Source organism: Schistocerca nitens, chromosome 9, assembly GCF_023898315.1.
Source record: "Schistocerca nitens isolate TAMUIC-IGC-003100 chromosome 9, iqSchNite1.1, whole genome shotgun sequence".
Lineage (NCBI taxonomy): Eukaryota > Metazoa > Arthropoda > Insecta > Orthoptera > Acrididae > Schistocerca > Schistocerca nitens.
In genome coordinates this window covers 520,553,352-520,572,944 of record NC_064622.1, presented here as the reverse complement: position 1 = coordinate 520,572,944, position 19,593 = coordinate 520,553,352, and the positions used below count along the sequence as shown (strand labels likewise).

Here is a 19,593-nt window from a genome sequence, read left to right as displayed (position 1 = left end):
GAGGCCTCCCTTGGGCATGGGTGTGTGTGTTGTCCGTAGCGTAAGTTTGTTTAAGTTAGGTTAAGTAGTGTGTAAGCCTAGGGACCAATGACCTCAACAGTTTGGTCCCATAGTACCTTACAACAAATTTTCCAAAAAACATCTTCGGCCTGTAATCTCATTGGCTGGAGTAGAATTGTATTCAGTGATGAGTCCCACTTCGAAGCAACACTGATGACCAGCGAAGACATGTCTGGAGACACCCCAGATGGCAGTGGGATACCGACCTAACTACCCACTGTACAGCCCGGAAACCGGGAGTGACGGTCTGGGGTGGCAATTCTTTTCATAGCAGGGTCCTTCCGGTTGTGGACTGCGGGATCCCGCTCCCTGTTTTGTTGCCCTTCCTGGTCCTACATTTCAGCAACATAACTCCGATCCGAAAACGGTTAGGGTTTCTACTGCTCGTATTCGTGCTTGCCAAACACCGCCTCGGGCAGGAAGATGGTCGGATCTCTCCCCAGCTGATAGCAGTATGGGCAGGGCTCTCCAATAAGCAGAGGATTTTGACGATCTGACATGCCATGTGGACTGAATTTGTCACGATATCCCTCAGGATATCCAACGACTCTACTAGTCAACACCGAGCCAAATAAATACTCACATAACGGTCAGAGGTGGACCGACGCGTTATTGACTAGCTCTATGCGCCGTATACATCATCAAATTTTTCTAAAACTGTAATAATTTGTATCATTGTTTATGTACATCACATCTACTGAATTCTGTCCAATTTGGATAATTCCTTCGTGGTGCGTCTTTTTCTTTTTTTGTCTCGGAATGTATTTTACACTTGCTTTCTTCAGCACTGTGAACATCTCTTAGCAGATAACTTCATCAAATGTCTTTTCCGGGTTACATAGTCTACCAGCATGTGTCGGAGTTTGACAGAGGCAGGAGTGTGTCCTATGGGAAATGCAGTTTATCGTTTCGTGATGATGTTACTAACACAGAATCGACTGGTCGAGGAATATCGTACTCGACGGCAAGTGGGGTCTCGGCGGCCTCAGGGCACTGGGCCCGGGAGGAGACACGTGTCGCCTGCGCTGCCGCAGCGAGGCCACGGGTCCGGTCGCAGTGAGACGAGTGTCCGCTCAGGCATCGAGCACCGCGGGCTGTCGGCGTGGCGATATCGGTCGCGGCTTCCTTCGGCACTGCCGCAGAAGGTGGTGCATCCGACGACGACACGACACGCGGGAGTGTCGCCCCGCTGTCTTTTCAGACGAATGCGGGTGTGGAGCTCTGAGGAGAGAGTTCATGTTGGCAAATTCCGTAGGTCGCTAACTTTGTTGCAGACTTTCCCAGGTAACTGTGCTAGTTATCGAGCTGCTTCTGCCACTCTGGGATTTGCTTTGCTCTGGATAGTATCTGCCTAACAGATTAATGACGACGGGGAGCGAGCTGACCGGCCTACGTACGGTCTTTAGGCTGTTTTTCACATCTGTGGTCGCGCGCCGACCGTATTAGGTCAGAAACGTACAGCTTAGGAAGTAGATTCCAGTAGTGCCAGGCGCAGGCGAGGGCGCACGTTACGCCTTACAAAATACGACATAGCTGTCACGACGTCGCGAGGCGAGCCGACCCGGTGAGACGTCGAAACAGTTGAGACGCCGGCACCTAAGTGGAAATAGGTAGAAGCCTTTCCACAGCGGCTGCTGCGGAAATGCTTATCGCAAGCGTCACGAGGCAGCAAAGCCCACGCAAGTAACCAACAAACGGGTAGCCATTTTGTACTAAAGTCCCGTGTTAGCGTCACAGGTGTACAACCGCGGGCGTGTGACACTCGGGCGCCATCCGGGATGCTGTGTGTGGAGGACAGTTGGAGCCTGCGACAGGGCGGTCCGCAGCTCGCCAGCAGCCGTCGCGCGCTTGCGGCTCGCCACTCGGCCCACGGCGCGCTCTGTCGGTGGGGAGGATGGGGAGGGGAGGGGAGCCGCCGCGCGCCCCAGCCGCGGAGGTATCTGGGAGCTGTCACTGTCTCGTCTGCGCCCTCTCCACTGCAGACCACGTCGAGGTGAGTAGTGCGCTGGTACACGAGTTCCAGTTCGGTGCCACAATTCACAAACATTTCGAAAACGTTCTCCCACTTAACACTAAACACAAGCAGCTGGGGTACACAACTTCCACCCTGGGGGAGAAATAGAGGACGGGGTGGTCACAGAAAGGACGTTGCCGAATCCAGGTTAATGTGCCATTCCCACGAAGATGTGCGATAACGTGACGAAGGAGAAGAACATTATCGTACGGGTGATGCGCGTTGTGTGACGCTGTGTGGTGCCGCCGGGTACGCGACACGGTCACCTCTCGTTCGCACAGCCGGTAATTTGGAAAGCGGCCGTTACATTTCTCACCTGTTATGGCCGGCGGCTTGCCACTGCCTTCGAGGCTGCCACGGCTGAAATGGAGAGCGGTGAGATTTCGGGGGAAAATTCGAGTATGTTTCGAAAGGATAGGCGAATGGGAAATTGATGTGGTGTACTTGTCACATTACACGAAAAACTCAAATCCGCCAAGATTGAAATTGAAGCTGCGTGTAAGATTGTTTGGGCGAGACTCGGTATCGGGGGTTGGCACAGAACGATAATTGGATCCTTCTGTCGCCCACCAGACTCGTCCCCTCATGTAACTGAAAACTTTACTCCTCAGCCCACTTGTACGGAAGTTCACCAGTCTTACTGTAATCGTCGCTGGAGACTTTACCAGCCAACAGTCAATTGGGAAAATTACAGTTTTCTTAGTGGTGGACGTGATAAGTCATCCTGTGAAACTTTACTAAATGTCCTCTCTGGAAACTACATAGAACAGATAGTTAGAAGCCCTACTAAAAACAGAAATATATTGGATCTAATAGTAAGAAACAGAAATGACCTTTTTGAGGATGTGCATCGAAACTGGTATCAGTGACCGTGACACGGTAGTGGCAATAATGATTACCAAAGTACAAAGGGCAACTAAAACAAGCTGAAAGATGTAAATGTTAGGTAAACTAGACAAAAAATCAGCAGTGTCGCATCTCAATGAGGAACTCGATATTTACAGCTCAGGTCAGGACTATATAGAGAAACTCTGGCTCAAGTTTAAAAGAATAGTTGACCACGCACTGGATACATGATAGATATGCACCCAATAGAACAGTTCATAATGGGAGGGAACCTCTATGGTATACACTCGCCATAAAGAAACTTCTAAAGGAACAGACATTACTGCACAACAGGTGTAAAACAAAGCGTTGGGCAATAGACAGATGCTGAATGAAACACCTTTGCTGGCAAGAGAGCAATGCGTGATGTCGTCAATGACTAATGTAGCAGAATATTGTCAAATCACATTTCACAAAATCCAAAGAAATTCGTCTCGCATGTAAAGGCTGTCAGTGGCACCAAAGTTAGTGTCCAATCCCTACCGAATGAGACAGGAACCAAAATAGAGGGTAGCACGGCAAAAGCTGAAATGCTTAACTCCGTTTTCAAATGTTCATTTACAAAGGAATACTCAGGAGAATTACCCTAACTTACTCCTCAAAACACTGAAAAGATGAGTGAAATGAGTTTTAATGTCAGTGGAGTTGAGAAACAGCTGAAATTGTTAAAATTGAACAATGCTTCAGGCCCCTATGGAAGCACTGTCTGATTCTACACTGAATTTGCGACTGACGTATCCCCTCCTCCGACTGTATTCGAACAAAAAACCGTGGCCAGTTCTTGGAAAAAGCCAGAAGTCACACCCAACTACAAGGAGGGTAGTAAAAGTGATCCACATAATTACCATCCAATATCCTTGACATCGATTTGTTGTAGAATATTACAAGCTCAAACGTAATGAGGTATCTTGAACAGAATGATCTCCTCAATGGCAACCAGCATGGATTTCTAAAACTTCGGTCATGTGGGACCAAGGCAAGCAGGTAAATCCAGTGTTTTTGGTTTCCGAAAAGCATTTGACTCAGTACCGCACCTACTCATATTGTCACAAGGACGATCATATGGGATATCACGTGAAATTGGTAACGGGACTGAGGACTTTTTGGTAGGAAGAATACAGTATGTTGTCTTGAATGGAGTCATCATCAGATGTAGATGCGTCTTCAAGTGTGCCGCAGGGAAGTGTGTAGGGACTCCTGCTGTTCATATTGTATATTAATGAACTTGCAGACAATATTTATAGTAAAATCAAGCTTTCAGCAGACGATGCAGTTATCCTTTATGAAGCAGTATCTGAAAGAAGCTGCATTAATATCATCAGATCTTGATAATATTTCAACATGGTGCAGAGATGGGCAACTTGCTCTAAATGTTCAGACACGTAAAATATAGCACTTGAGAAAACAGGAAAACGTAGTATCCCCACACTGTAATATCAATGAGTCACTGTTGGAACCGGCCAACTCATACAGATACCTGGGCGTAACGCTTTGTGGGGATATGAAATGGAATGATTTCATAGGTTCATTTGTGGGTAAAGCTGGTGGTAGACTTAAGATAAATTGCTTACAAATCACTTGTGTGACCAGTTCTAGCATATTGCTCAAGCGTGTGGGACCCATACCAGCTAGGACTAACACGGATATTGCATGTATACAGAAAAGGGCAGGACGAATGATCACAGGTTCGTTTAATCTGTGGGAGAGTGTCACAGAGATAATGAAGGAACTAAACTGGAAGACACTTGAAGATAGACGTAAACTGTCGTGAGAAAGTCTATTAACAAAGTTTCCAGAGCTGGCTTTAAACGATTGCTCTAGGGACATACTACAACCCCCTACGTATCGCTTACACAGGGATCATGAGGATAAGACTATAATAATTACTGTACGCACAGAGGCATTCAAATAATCATGTGAATGGGACAGGAAGAAACCCTAACAACTGGTACAACGGGACGTACCCTCTGTCACGGACCTCAAGGTGGTTTGCAGACTATAGATGTAGATGCAGACGGCATCTTTCAACAAGATGACAGAAGGCCACGAGTCTCCCTTACTGTCCTTACCTGCCCCGATGCGCACATTTTTCGAGTGTTGCCCTGGCCGCCACAGTCTCATCCACTGAGAACGACAACCAGTATGACGCTATATACCGGGTGATCAAAAAGTCAGTATAAATTTGAAAACTTAATAAACCACGGAATAATAGAGAGGTAAAAATTGACACACATGCTTGGAATGAGATGAGGTTTTATTAGAACATAAAAAAAAAGTTCACAAAATGTTCGACATATGGCGCTGGACAGTAAAACGTCAGAGACTGCGCATGACAATCGTGTATAAAAGGAGCTGTAATGAGAGAGAGAATCAGATGCGCCAGCAGTCGCAGCGTGTTGACGTTACCTGAAAAGGCGCTTTTAGTGAAGCTGTATTATCACAATCAGAATCTCTTGCGCGCGTCGTTTAGTGATGATGGTGTGCTCAGCCGCCACTTTCGTCATGCTTCGCCTCACAGGTCCCCAGACCTCAGTCCGTGCGATTATTGGCTTTGGGGTTACCTGAAGTCGCGAGTGAGTCGTGATCGACCGACATCTCTAGGGGTGCTGAAAGACAACATCCGACGCCAATTCCTCACCATAACTCCGTACGTGCTTTACAGTGCTGTTCACAACATTATTCCTCGATTACAGCTATTGTTGTGGAATGATGGTGGACATATTGAGCATTTCCTGTAAATAACATCATCTTTGCTTTGTCTTACTTTGTTATGCTAATTATTGCTATTCTGATCAGATGAAGCGCCATCTGTCGGATATTTTTTGAACTTTTGTATTTTTCTGGTTCTAATAAAACCCCATGTCATTCCAAGCATGTGTGTTAATTTGTACCTCTCTATCTACATTATTCCGTAATGTACTCAGATTTCAAATTTATACTGACTTTTTGATCACCCGCTATATTAGAGAAACAATTTGTCTAATAGTTGAAATGCCCCGCCGTCATAGTTAAAACTGACGGCAAGAGAAAAGACAAAACTGCCCATTTTCACAGCACAGTACAGCACAGCATTTTCTCTTTGACAGTCAGCTTTCGCCGAAAATATGCACATTGTTGCTTAAAATAAGTAAATAGCGTATGTCTGTCTCTGTGTTTACTAGAATGTTGTGTAAAAATTTGAAGTAAATTGGTCAGGAATTTTTCGAGATTTTTGGATACAATGTTAACCAATATTATCATTATTCACGTATGGGTACAGTAGGACCACGCGACGTACAATAAGTCAATGTCGCTTTTGATGGTTGGCCTTCCTTTGTGTCCAAATATGTTTCATCGATTCTGAATGTTATGTCTTTCTTTCATCAGACCATGGTGTTGCAGTCCGTTTTCTAATTTGTCTATGGCCAACTTTCTAATCAAGTATCTTTTGTCTGAATGTCTTTCTATCTGTACCGTCTGCCTGAGTTATACCGGCTGCTTTGAGATCCTCCTTAATTGCAGTGATCGATTTAATTGACTCCCTTTTGGCCTAACTTATGTTTTCGTAGAATTCTACTACTCTAGTGGGTGCCATTCTTTTTAATGTGCCCATTAAATTTAAGTTTTCGTTTCCTCATGTCACCATGTATGTCTGTCCATTCTTCTATTTCCTTATCACGAATTTCTTCGGTATCTCTCTTTCTACTTAAAATTAAAATTTCTTCTCCACCAGGACAGTCAGGTTTGATTACAGTGCTGTAATACCTAAGTTTACTGAATTTAGAAATTGATTTTTTATTATACATGTTTTGTGTTAATCTGAATTCAGCTGCTGTTTTTTGACAGCTTTTTCCGAACCGTTTTCTTGTATGATTTCCCCCGTCCGTCCGTCCCCCTCTCCCCCACCCCTCCGCCAAATATTGAGAAAGCATTTTTATTTTTCCATATTTCGTGATCAAAAACTTTGTCACTTGTTTGTTGTACGTCATATATTCCGGTTTTTCGAATGACGTTTCTAGTCCTACATTTTCCGCAACTTGTAAAAGAATTTGAATTTGTTTTTGAGCTGTGGTAATATTCCTAGTTGAAATTGGTAGGTTACCTGCAGATCTGCTTGTATAATAGTGTATCGTTCTTGGTGCCTCAGTTATAGAGGCCAGCAGGATATGTTATTTGTGTTGAGGCTATTGCCTCCTGGGACGTTCGTGGTTTTCGATGCTAAACGTACCTCGGTGCAGGCCAGCTGCGCAGTGGAGGCGAATCATCCTCAGTCGTTTGCGGCGTCGGCGTCGTCGTGGTTGTTGTTGTTGTTGTTGTTGTAGGAGCCGGAATGGGGTCCATGTTGAAGAGCGCACTGTAGTTGTGAGGAGGGTAAATGACCATACTGAATGTGGCCTTGAGCGCCGGCTCGTCGAAGCAAGGGAAGGCTTTGCGGGCGCTGGTCGCTTCGAACTGCGTCGCAGCCAGGTACCTGCACAGAGGAGGCACAGCCCCAGTCGACCTGTCCACACGTAGCATGCCCCATCGCATCGAGCAGTAAGGCAACGCCTGTGCAGCTCCCACTCGTCTCCCTGATAGCAGCTGTGGGAACTGACACGAAAATGACTCGTCAATCCATGCAGCAGACCCCATATTCCTTTCGTCGCGTTGCGCTGTTTTTGTGTTATAACTTGTTTATTCTATTACAAGGCAGCGGCACAGTGGAGATTTATGAAGAACACGTCACCCTTTGTTCAGTTTCTTATAATTAAATGTCTATCAATCGAAGACGTGAAGTCTGCGATCGGATTGCCGCACCTTGTTTTTAAAGATGCATCTTGACCACACAGATATTACAATCCACTATTACTAGTTTCTGCTACTGCCATCTTCAAATCTGTTGCAAATAAAATATAACAGTGATGTAACCGAAAAAGTTAATTTAGCTGAAGCAAAATCTATAACAGACCTGGTGACACATAAAAAATAAGAAAAAAATATATCATTAACAGCCACGGGCAGCAGCCATACATACCATAAAATATCCTAATGTAGGAGTCAAAGTCATTGACTATAGACATAGGTAAATAGTAAGTGCGTGTGATGGCACGGATGTGTGTGGTATTTATACAAATGACTGAGGCGAGCGGCGGGCACTATAGTTACGGCACGCTACTGACTAGTATCGCAAATTTAGTAGTTAAAATGCAGTATGCGTAGTCATTAATTAAAGTTACTTCACAATAAAACGTGGACATACTTAAAATTCACATAAGAAGTATAAAGAGTAATAACGGGAAGCTCCTTGCCTGGCAAACTGAACGACACACAATTTTGCAAAAAGCGGAATAAAAGTGTTAAATAACACAGAAACCTTTAAGCACGACAAAACAGTTAAACGGTGACCATAGGTGTAATGTAATTAACAAAACAGTGACTGTTATTTTAGACCGGAGTGGGATCTCAGTGGCGCCGCATCGTGGCTGCCCTATGTGTTTTTAAAGGTGTTAGTAACGAACAGGAAAAGATCGTAATGAGTCACACGAAGAAAACCTCCAATTGACATAAGAAACATAATGTAAGACAGCAGGAAATCACTCGCGGTTCTAGGCGCGCAGTCCGGAACCGTGCGGCCGCTACGGTCGCAGGTTCGAATCCTGCCTCGGGCATGGGTGTGTGTGATGTCCTTAGGTTAGTTAGTTTTAAGCAGTTCTAAGTTCTAGGGGACTTATGACCACAGCAGTTGAGTCCCATAGTGCTCAGAGCCCAGCAGGAAATCAAACATTAATTTGCGGATAGGGTGGTCAATCTCACGAACATAAAAATGACAGAAAATGTAATGGATCTTCTGAATAAGAGTCTACACGAAACTTGAAACTTACTGGCAGATTGAAACGGTATGCCGGACAGAGAGTCGAACTCCGGACCTTTGCCTTTCGCAAGCAAGTGCCCTACCGACTGTTCGGCCCCTGCAGTAGCCACGGCCCCAACTCGGGGATGAATTTCTTCGATTTTGAACTCGTGTCTGTTTAAATAACAGACGATGAAATTGCTGGGAGTGTAACAATCAGCAGCGGCACTCTTATTCTCGCTCATCATAAATGTTGGCAGTTTATTCGGAATGTATCGCGATTGCCGATGGCGTCGTTAGGCAGGAATCTAAGAGGACAGCTTCGGGCGCTGCAAGTGAAGTAGCAGTTGTTAGTTTCTGGGGTTCGTTCACTGACGGGAGAAACCGGTGACGGAGTCACGCTCAGCGTACGCGAAACGCGGGCACGCCACACCGACTCCACTCCCGAGTCAGCCGAATGTGTGAGCAGCCAGCCGTCCCCGGCCCGGCCTGCGGATCGCAGGGTCCCGGCTTGTTTCGATTGCTGGCCGTGTCAGACATTTTCTCCGACTGGGGACTGGGTATTTGTATTGCCCTCGTCATTCCGGAAACTGGTGAGACAGAACAGTGAAAAGAGATACGCGGACCTCGAGCACAGCCTGCCGACTACTCACCTCGTCTCTCCTGCCGCCTCGTACGTGCTGACGTAGAAGCCGTCCATGTCCTCGGCCAGCTGGCCCGTGTACCAGATCTCGATGCGAACCTCGCCGCTCACCTCCGCCACCAGCCGGACGGTCGCCGTCTCCGTCGCATTGTCGCGATCCACTGACGTCACGGCGACGTAGGTGTCCCTCGTAGGGTCTTGCTGGTACTGGACGACGTTCACAGTGTCCTTATCGAAGTCGAGGTTGCTGGCCGCGTGGAGGGTGATCTGCGGACCGATAGACAGGATGAACTCGGCCTGTGATCCCAAACAGCGCAGTAAAACGTACGACACCTTTGTCGACAGAGCTTCCCACAGCAAAGTTAAAGCTCTCGTCGAGCTTAAAGTCGTCTCGAGCACTACGGTAGTTAAGTAGGAGCAGTCTGATCGCACAGTCTCGCCCTCCTCGATCTCTGAACGAGCTCGTGTGACCAGTTACACAGGGACCGACAATTCGATGTCTATACTGAACCGTTATTCACTACGACAACTCAATTCCACTGCTGACAGCGTTCTGAGGGACACCCCAACACTTTCTTCTGATGCCGTCAATGAGCGTTTATTAAAGAGTATCTCAATTTATAATGTGTAGTAAGCAAATTGTATTCAGACGTAGAACCTACCGTCTGCGGCATCCGATACAAACAGTTGTACGCATGTCAATGTCTACAACATATCAATTCGATACATAAGTTTACTTATTACGTATCTCTATGTCAGTGACATCTGTGTTAATCGTACGTCGTTTCTTATGTTCAAATCGATATACAACTACTGCGAGGTGCCGGGGCTAGCAGTGTATTTATCACTAAGTTCTACTAGAATCCACATATGTAAATCATGCTCTAAGCCCCCCCTATTCTAACTCCGACTTTTGCTGTTGCACAAGGATAAAAAGAATACGCGAACTGACTCTAATCAACCCTGCTAGTGGAGTAGAAGAGAGTTTGGCACCTGCAATAATTTGATAAATAAGTTAAATAAACCAAGGTTTCATTAGCATAGTGAGGAATGATAGGGTTGCTCTATCGATTAACAGAATGAAAGTTCTGTCCAAAATAGCAATATGATTTATTAAGATTAAACACAGAATAGTAAAAGAAATACAGGAAATATTTATAAAACATCAAATTGGCTAAAATTGGAGATTCATACAAACACTATAAAGGTGAAGTTGTCCCTAACTTAGATCGTGAGGTTTAAGACGAAGTGGTATGTGGAGCCAATTCCTTTCCACTCAAATCTCAAGAGAGACACACAGCTAACCCAACAGTAATTGCTGCTACTCGAAACAGAACAAAGTTAGAAAAGGATGAACAGGCGCGCTCTGCTGAGCTCTGATTGTCACCTAGGAAAATCCCTATCTGCCGGTGCTGCGGACGTACATTACCAAACGGTCTTCTTATCTCCCAGAACACGATCTGGCGTACCGCAGGCGAGGGCTGGTTGCTTCGACGTCCTCGACCGAAAGGCGACTGCCGACTCTCAGAGCACCCGTACAGGCCGAACACAACATTCCCGCCCCCACGACAGTGGCCGTGGTTACGTTCCAATCAGCAACTCGAAAACCGGCGGAAATTCCACTCCATTGCCGGAGCACTACCATTCCACCAATGGAGATTCTTGGCGCCAATTTCTGTGCTGATTTTGCTCCGTCACGGAGCTATGCCCTGAGTAAGCCAATCACGGTTCCTATTTTGCAGAAAGCGCGGGAATTTTCCCGCCACAGCTGCCTGGGTACATAAGTCATTCCCACGCCTCGCTGGTAGCCCGCCAGAAAGTGTTTTCGCTAAGCTTCTGCGAAGCAACGGAACCTCCAGCCCAGCCGCCACTTCCGGCTCCCGCAGGCGCGTCTCCTGACAATGTCGGCGTCCGGAAAGTATTCACTCGACCCCCCACACCTGTCGGCCTACCCTTTCAAAGTCAGAAGAGCCCGCCTGTCACTGGACCACCCGGGTGGCGAGAGACGCTGCATGGGAAGTCCGCGTGTGAAGGAATAGCAACGGAACCTCCACCGCATGCAACTAGAGAGGAGAATCGTAAGACAGAAATATGAGAGGGGGCTCATGCCACCTCTCATTGCCCCTACGCCATTTTAGATTGTAATTGGTGAGCGGTTGGCTCACTTAGGAGCAAGGTAGTGAGTCAATCGCCCAAGAACAATCTTACAAAGTGACTCCACATGCCGCACTCTATAAAAAAAATCACTGCAACTGAAAAATGCAGCTCATAGAGGGAGGATTATTTATGATGTAGCCAACTTCACTTTCTTAATATTGAACACTAACACTCACATCACACATCCATACCCAGGGAGCCCCTTCCAAACACCAATTCACACAGATATTCACTCTCTAAATATGGCCCGGGCATGTGAGCCAAATATGGAGCAATTTATTCTTTACAATCAAAGTTGTAGTGCTCCGCAGTTGAATGCCCAAGATTTTACAACAATTTGAATCATGAAACTAACCTGAACTCACTCTCACATGATACTATTTAATTTAACAATCTCTTTGTGAGCTTTCAGAATCTAATTACAACCTCCGATTCATTCTGTCTCCCTGCAGCAAGAATAACCTTTACAAAATGTTCCCTGAACTGATGGTACATTCACAATGACAGTGGTGGTATCTGCTTCAGTGTATGGGGACTTCAGGCACACTGTTCGCATACACACAACAATAAATACAAAATACAAAAAAAAACATGGTGTGGAGAACAATACAGTAATTTGTAATAAGAATTACAGTGTAAAAACACAAACACATACAAGGTATAACATACATTACAAAACCAACATTAGAGAAAGAAATTTAAGAAAGAAAAGAAAAAAAAACAAGGTTCATGGGGCATCAAGTTGTGCGTGCACATTGCACAATGTTCACGACTGTGCTGAGAATGAGGCACTAAATCACATTGTTAGAAATATTCGAAGCACTTCACACATTACACCTTACTGACATCACATAGGGCTAAACGTCGGATGTTGTTGCTATGTTGTTGAAACAGCAGTAGGGTATGCTGGAGCATCTGCAGTACTCTGTTGAGATTGGACCAAGACCCACCCATATGATGACGGCAGTATGGTAGGAAGACACAGTGATAGGCTCTCCTCACGTCGATTAATTGTCTCTGAGGTCTACTTGTTGGGATACATCACTAGTCTAGGCCTCTTCTCTCGCTGGACAGTACTTTATGTTTCCCAATATTGCAGTTCGACGAGGGATGATGGCACGTGGAGTGACTATTGTTAAAACTGCTCTCTAATAGGGAGGAGAAGTAAGAAATGACACCATACATTGGTTAGTGTGGCACGATACTGCTTTGTGTATGCAGATCGGCCAATGCTAGTGAGTTGTAAAAACCCAAACAGGTGAGTATAGAGCGTCCCTTTCTGTCCTGAGGCACATGAGGCGCAGGTTCTGACACGATATGTGATCTTCTTCGTGTACTCATGACAACGTGGTCTGCCGCAGGGAATCCCTCCAAACGGCTGCCGCGTCTGGAGAGCTAGCAGGCTGTCGCGTGTGGGTCGCGTGTCAGTGTCAACGGCCAGCCTCACTTTCGCTTGTGGCCTGGCGAGGGTCCCGCGTAATCCCTCAGGTATGCGGCCGGGTGACTGTCAGCCTGTGGACCGGATGCTCTCGCCCTTCACGTCAGGTGGGGTGCTGACGCTCTTTTCTTGCAGGTAGCCGTAGACCTCTTGTTCCCGCTCCAGCCGGCCTCCGCATTGCCACGATCCTCGTCATCTGCACAATTCTTACAAAAATCTTATGCCTAACTTTTTCCCATGACCTTCTATGTTATAATAAATTTACATAATGAAACATTGATGGTCTGTCATTTCAGACACTGTTATTTTACTTTTATAGTTATTAATCTATGGCAATCATTATAACATCTAATCTAGACATAGAAATAATTTATTTTGATATATGTGTAGAGACCGATCTCAGTATGTACATGGTGTGTGATAACTGATGCTTTGTAATGGATGAACAACTAAATGTGCAGGCCCGCACTAATATTACTATTAATTACATAGATCGACAGTAGACATGCTCAAGAATTAACTACCATATGTCAACGATCTACATTCTATGTCTTCTGAATAAATTATGTTCTTATGCAGGCTGAAGTTTTACTGAACTATAAAGACATGCAACTATTCTACGTTCGCTCGCCGGTCGTCCCTCCATCTCGGGTCTGTGATTTGATGACCTGAAAAATAACATCCCAACAGGCGCGCCAAACATTTGTGGTAGAAAACCCCCACAATATTAATCTAGTTACTGTTAAATCCTACAGTTTAACTTATCTTAGTATATCGTACTGTCACTTTTATTTATTTATTTATTTATTATATTTTTTTTTTGTTTACCTTATACAATACTCTTACATAATTCCTGTTTCGTTGAGATGTCTCGCTGCTCGCCGCTATTGACGACAGTGATGTGCGCGCCATACGACATGGCCTCCGAGTTCTCACTACGCCTCACTGAAACTCCAGAGACTGGGTTAGCCATGGCTATACACGACAATAAATTTATAGTTGCAACTTCCTTCTCTATCTGATGCGGTTTTCGGGATCAAAGCACACCTTTCCAGAAGCAATGTAATATGACCAAGCCAGGGGTGGTTCCTGTTGAGCATTCAGTCGCCCAACACACGCCAGCTACACAGTATGTCACGAATATCCAAGTATAAGTCCCTGGTTATTCATCTGTGACAGTCACGAGCAGCACGCTAAATCCCCAACCAGCACATTGGCATGGTAGGCTTTATGCTCGCATTTCTCTCGTCTAGGGCACCATTGGAGTCAAACGCTCACAGGATCACCCCGACTTGCAAGACAACGATGCTGGCGCAGCTCTGCAAAAAAAACTATACTGCCCATATTCATCCTCGAAATCACGCAATATACCACAATCTTGCCGTGCACTGACGCGTCCTTGCAAGCATTGGTATGAACGTTTCACGAACTGGTTGTGGCCGCTATTGAGCGTAACACGACTTCTCAGAACGCTTCTAAGAGCACGTTCTTGTATGCGCCCGTTTGTGCGACGTCTCGTCACTCATCTTTGTCCCTTAACATGGACACCAGATAGGAAAGGACAAAAACATTGCTCATGGAAAGGTAGTCCCTCTTATCTCAACGACAGAGGAGATCCCGAACATAGACAAAAAGTTAACAGCAGTAAATTCTTATGCGAGAAAACGCAGCGTGTTAATACTTTAACAATCTTAATCTTATAATGCAACGATTATTGATCCCCGAAGAAAGGTTCATATCTTTGCCTATTCTACTATGTACACCACTTAAACTACTATTATTCCACGAACTTCTTTGTGTGAGAGAAGTGGTGGAGTCCTATGGACTAGCGTCAATCTCTTCTTAGGCTCCCCCTCCTCTGACGTGCATTAGGATTTGGAGGTCTAATTTCAATCTCCTGGTTCTCCTGTTGTCCTTGATTTCGCTCTCTCCAATTACGGTCGCTTTGCCGTTCGTCATTCCTCCTGTCCCAGATTGCTTGTCTAGATTGACCCTGTTCCCTGACGTTCTGGTTTCCGTGTCTCTGGTATCCATAACCTTGAATAGCGTAACCTTGATTTCCGTAACCCTGGTTTCCTAACTGACCAGTGCGATTATGCGATCTGTTTTCGTCTTCCCTTGCTGGCCCGTGGTATTTGTTATTTTGCGCCTTCTTCCTGTCCTTTGCGTCTTGTTTATCGAAGACTACTTCGAGTTCGCGCAGTAGACTCTTGAATGCATCTATGTCAGATCCACACTTCCCAACAAGTGTCTGTTGATACCTAACTGGCAATTTCGAAAAGCAAAATTTAATGATTTCTCCGTTGCTATATGGACTGTCTAAAAACTGATTCTTCTTGAGTAAATCATCAAAAAATTTGGTTGCGCTCCTATGCCCGGACACTTCCAGTTCAGGACAAAATATTATTTCCTCTTTAATCCTGTCTTGCGTTTCCTTTGACCAGTAGGTCCGCAGGAATGCACCAACAAATTCCTGATAAGTCCGACACGTCGCTGCCACGCCCCGCATCTTTTCCGCTGCTTGGCCTTCGATCTGTACACACATGAATTCTAATTTTGCCTGGGTTGGCCATGATGCCGGTAATGAATTTGTAAACTGCATCACCCAGCTCTTCGGATGCATCGACCCTCCATTTTCTTTGAACTTCTGGAATTTTAGTATCGACAGGAAGTGATTGTGATCAAAATCCTGTCTGATCCTCGCACTGGTGTTGTCACTCGTTTCCGATACTTGCACGTCTGCTGAGTTTCCTGTTCTATCTTGCTGATAACTGTGATGTGCTACGTCTGTATCACAGTGGAAGTGGCATTCAGCATTCACTCTTCTAAGTGGGCTGCAATTATTGGAGCTATTACTCGCTGTTTCTGCGTGTGCATTGTTCGTTCCGCACGCTGTCACTGGGCTAGAGCACGGAGGGCTTTTCCTCGGAGACACAATCCTGTGTACTCCATCATTGGTATCCGAACGCGCAGTGCTCGTGTGCCCGTTTCGCTCTAGTGTTGCTATCCGACTCTCTACTTCTTTCATTCGTTTCGTGATGTTCGTAACCACAATATTCCCTTGAGTCTTTAAGAATGCTAGGGATTTTGAGTGGGATTGTGTTGTACGTCGCAAGCGACCTGCGAGTTGAGAAGTTACTCTTGCGATTTTCATTGCCCCTGTTGCTGCCGTTTTGGCTAGGCCTGCTACCTTTTGTGCTACCAATGACATTTGTTTGGCTTCTCCACATTCTTTCTTTATTGTTAGTAATTCCCCACGAATTTTCCCTATATGCGAAATTATTGCCTGAGTGTCCTTCTTACGCTGTTCGTCAGCTTCTTCCTTCTCCTTCTTGCGTTGTTCGTCAGCTTCTTCTTTCTCCTTCTTACGCTGTACGTCAGCTTCTTCTTTCATTGATCGTAGGAAGCTCAGTATTGGGTTAATGTCATCAATTTGATCCTCGTCACACATGGGTGATGTAACTCTGGACACCTGGGCGCTAGAGCTCTGACGTGGCAGAGCTGGCCCCTGTCTGCTCTTGTTCGTTTGATTATAAACTTCTGCTACCGTCTCGACCTGTGTGACTGTCTCTGTTTCATCCTCTACCTCACTATCATAATCACGGCCGCAACGCTGCTCTAAGATCGCGTCCAAATCACCTTCCTCATCAATGACCCTGGCGTCCTGTCCTGCTAAAAATGTGCCCATCTCATCTCCGAACCTATTCCCGTCAGTAAACTGCCCCTTATCCATTATTCTATCCTCTTTTGTTTTAGCTTCGATCGATAATAGTCGTGCCTTACTTCTCGTTATCATTCATGAAAAACAAATTTATCTAGAATGCACAATTAAATTAATCTACTCCATATATTTTTACACATAGACATAAAATTTCAACAACGCTGTTCCAACGCTGTAATCACAAACACAATTTGATGTGGTACAGAAACCGCACACAAATCCGACAAAGTGCGATGTGGTACGGACACCACATCAACGAAACACAAAAAAAACAATGAACAAAAAAAATATATACACTGAAAACAAAAACTGTAATCATGCGCCGCTACTTAAAACTAAACGCGGAACTACCAGAAAAAACATGTTGGGTATTAATCATTAAAAAAGTAGAGAAAAAAAATTGAATGTTCCTACTAAGAATCCTGTTTGCTTATCAGAGATTCACAGGAAAGATCCTGGCAGGGTCGCCATTTTATGCGAGGTGCCAGGGCTAGCAGTGTATTTATCACTAAGTTCTACTAGAATCCACATATGTAAATCATACTCTAAGCCCCCCCTATTCTAACTCCGACTTTTGCTGTTGCACAAGGATAAAAAGAATACGCGAACTGACTCTAATCAACCCTGCTAGTGGAGTAGAAGAGAGTTTGGCACCTGCAATAATTTAATTTGATAAATAAGTTAAATAAACCAAGGTTTCATTAGCATAGTAAGGAATGATAGGGTTGCTCTATCGATTAACAGAATGAAAGTTCTGTCCAAAATAACAATATGATTTATCAAGATTAAACACAGAATAGTAAAAGAAATACAGGAAATATTTATAAAACATCAAACTGGCTAAAATTGGAGATTCATACAAACACTATAAAGGTGAAGTTGTCCCTAACTTAGATCGTGAGGTTTAAGACGAAGTGGTATGTGGAGCCAATTCCTTTCCACTCAAATCTCAAGAGAGACACACAGCTAACCCAACAGTAATTGCTGCTACTCGAAACAGAACAAAGTTAGAAAAGGATGAACAGGCGCGCTCTGCTGAGCTCTGATTGTCACCTAGGAAAATCCCTATCTGCCGGTGCTGCGGACGTACATTACCAAACGGTCTTCTTATCTCCCAGAACACGATCTGGCGTACCGCAGGCGAGGGCTGGTTGCTTCGACGTCCTCGACCGAAAGGCGACTGCCGACTCTCAGAGCACCCGTACAGGCCGAACACAACATTCCCGCCCCCACGACAGTGGCCGTGGTTACGTTCCAATCAGCAACTCGAAAACCGGCGGAAATTCCACTCCATTGCCGGAGCACTACCATTCCACCAATGGAGATTCTTGGCGCCAATTTCTGTGCTGATTTTGCTCCGTCACGGAGCTATGCCCTGAGCAAGCCAATCACGGTTCCTATTTTGCAGAAAGCGCGGGAATTTTCCCGCCACAGCTGCCTGGGTACATAAGTCACTCCCACACCTCGCTGGTAGCCCGCCAGAAAGTGTTTTCGCTAAGCTTCTGCGAAGCAACGGAACTTCCAGCCCAGCCGCCACTTCCGGCTCCCGCAGGCGCGTCTCCTGACAATGTCGGCGTCCGGAAAGTATTCACTCGACCCCCCACACCTGTCGGCCTACCCTTTCAAAGTCAGAAGAGCCCGCCTGTCACTGGACCACCCGGGTGGCGAGAGACGCTGCATGGGAAGTCCGCGTGTGAAGGAATAGCAACGGAACCTCCACCGCATGCAACTAGAGAGGAGAATCGTAAGATAGAAATATGAGAGGGGGCTCATGCCACCTCTCACTACAAGCACACAACGATGAAGTGATTTAGACTGTAACTATAACTCTGCCTGTTTTAATCTGACGGGACTTAAAATATGTCCTACTTCACGGTATGTCGCACATGTTACTGCTATCAATCCTTAAATGGAGAAATTTCTTGGATACATTGGACACAACTGTCATAGAGTGTAAGCAAGGAACAGATAAATACACCAAAGAGTTTATATTATATGTTCAAAATGGTTCAAATGGCTCTGAGCGCTATGGGACTTAACTTCTCAGGTCATCAGTCCCCTAGATCTTAGAACTACTTAAACCTAACTAACCTAAGAACATCACACACATCCATGCCCGAGGCAGGATTGGAAGTGCGGCCGTAGCGGTCGCGCGGTTCCCGACTGAAGAGCCTAGAACCGCTAGGTCATATATGATATGTTTCTTGCTTCTCCTGTGGTCATATTCACAGTAGTAATTAACGTGCGTGTCTCGTTGTTTGTTTACCAGGCTGTTTTTTATGCTTCCTTCTCTCACAGAATACAGACGCTAATTGAATATGTTTTTTACGAAGAATGTAAATGTATATTAATAGTGGTTGTAATTATTATACTGAATGTGTCATATGCTGCCTGAGAGAAATTTGGTGACAGCAGAACCAGCTACTAATGAGAACTTGCACCACAGATGCTGCCAAAAGTCAGAGATATTACTCAAGAAACCTCTGGTCCAAAAACTGCGACAGCCCTGATTGTTATAGTGATCATAAAGAATTGAAGTACTAACACTTTCCCTGTAAAAAAAATTGTCAATGTGACTTTCATCGAGAGTGCAAAGATTCTGTACTTTTATCTAGGAATACTGCAAGATAGCAAAACGATCGTGTTTAGATTCTCGAGCCACACGTGGTGCTTCACTTTATTTGGCAGAATATTTTGTAGAGTCATATTGGAAAATTTTTAATGTCTCGTAGAAGGCAACGTCTGAAGAGAAAGAATGTCTGTTTTTGTTTCGTAGGTTGAAAAGTGGCGATGTCGTAAAGGGCTAGCTGTAATTTTTGCTTTATTTATTTATTTATCTGAGTAAGGTTAAGTTCCAAATATCAGA

General features: G+C 45.2%; 1 protein-coding gene across 1 annotated transcript in view; it reads right to left on the bottom strand.

The window, feature by feature from the left end:
• The window catches only part of LOC126203861 (aminopeptidase N-like), a 255,571-nt gene that overhangs the window by 120,492 nt on the left and 115,486 nt on the right, over positions 1-19,593 (bottom strand). Inside the window, exons 3-4 of the mRNA XM_049938237.1 lie at positions 9,422-9,678; positions 7,167-7,409 (exon numbers count right to left, since the gene is read on the bottom strand). Coding sequence (XP_049794194.1) covers positions 7,167-7,409; positions 9,422-9,678 — 500 coding nt within the window. The remainder of the gene's footprint in view (positions 1-7,166; positions 7,410-9,421; positions 9,679-19,593) is intronic.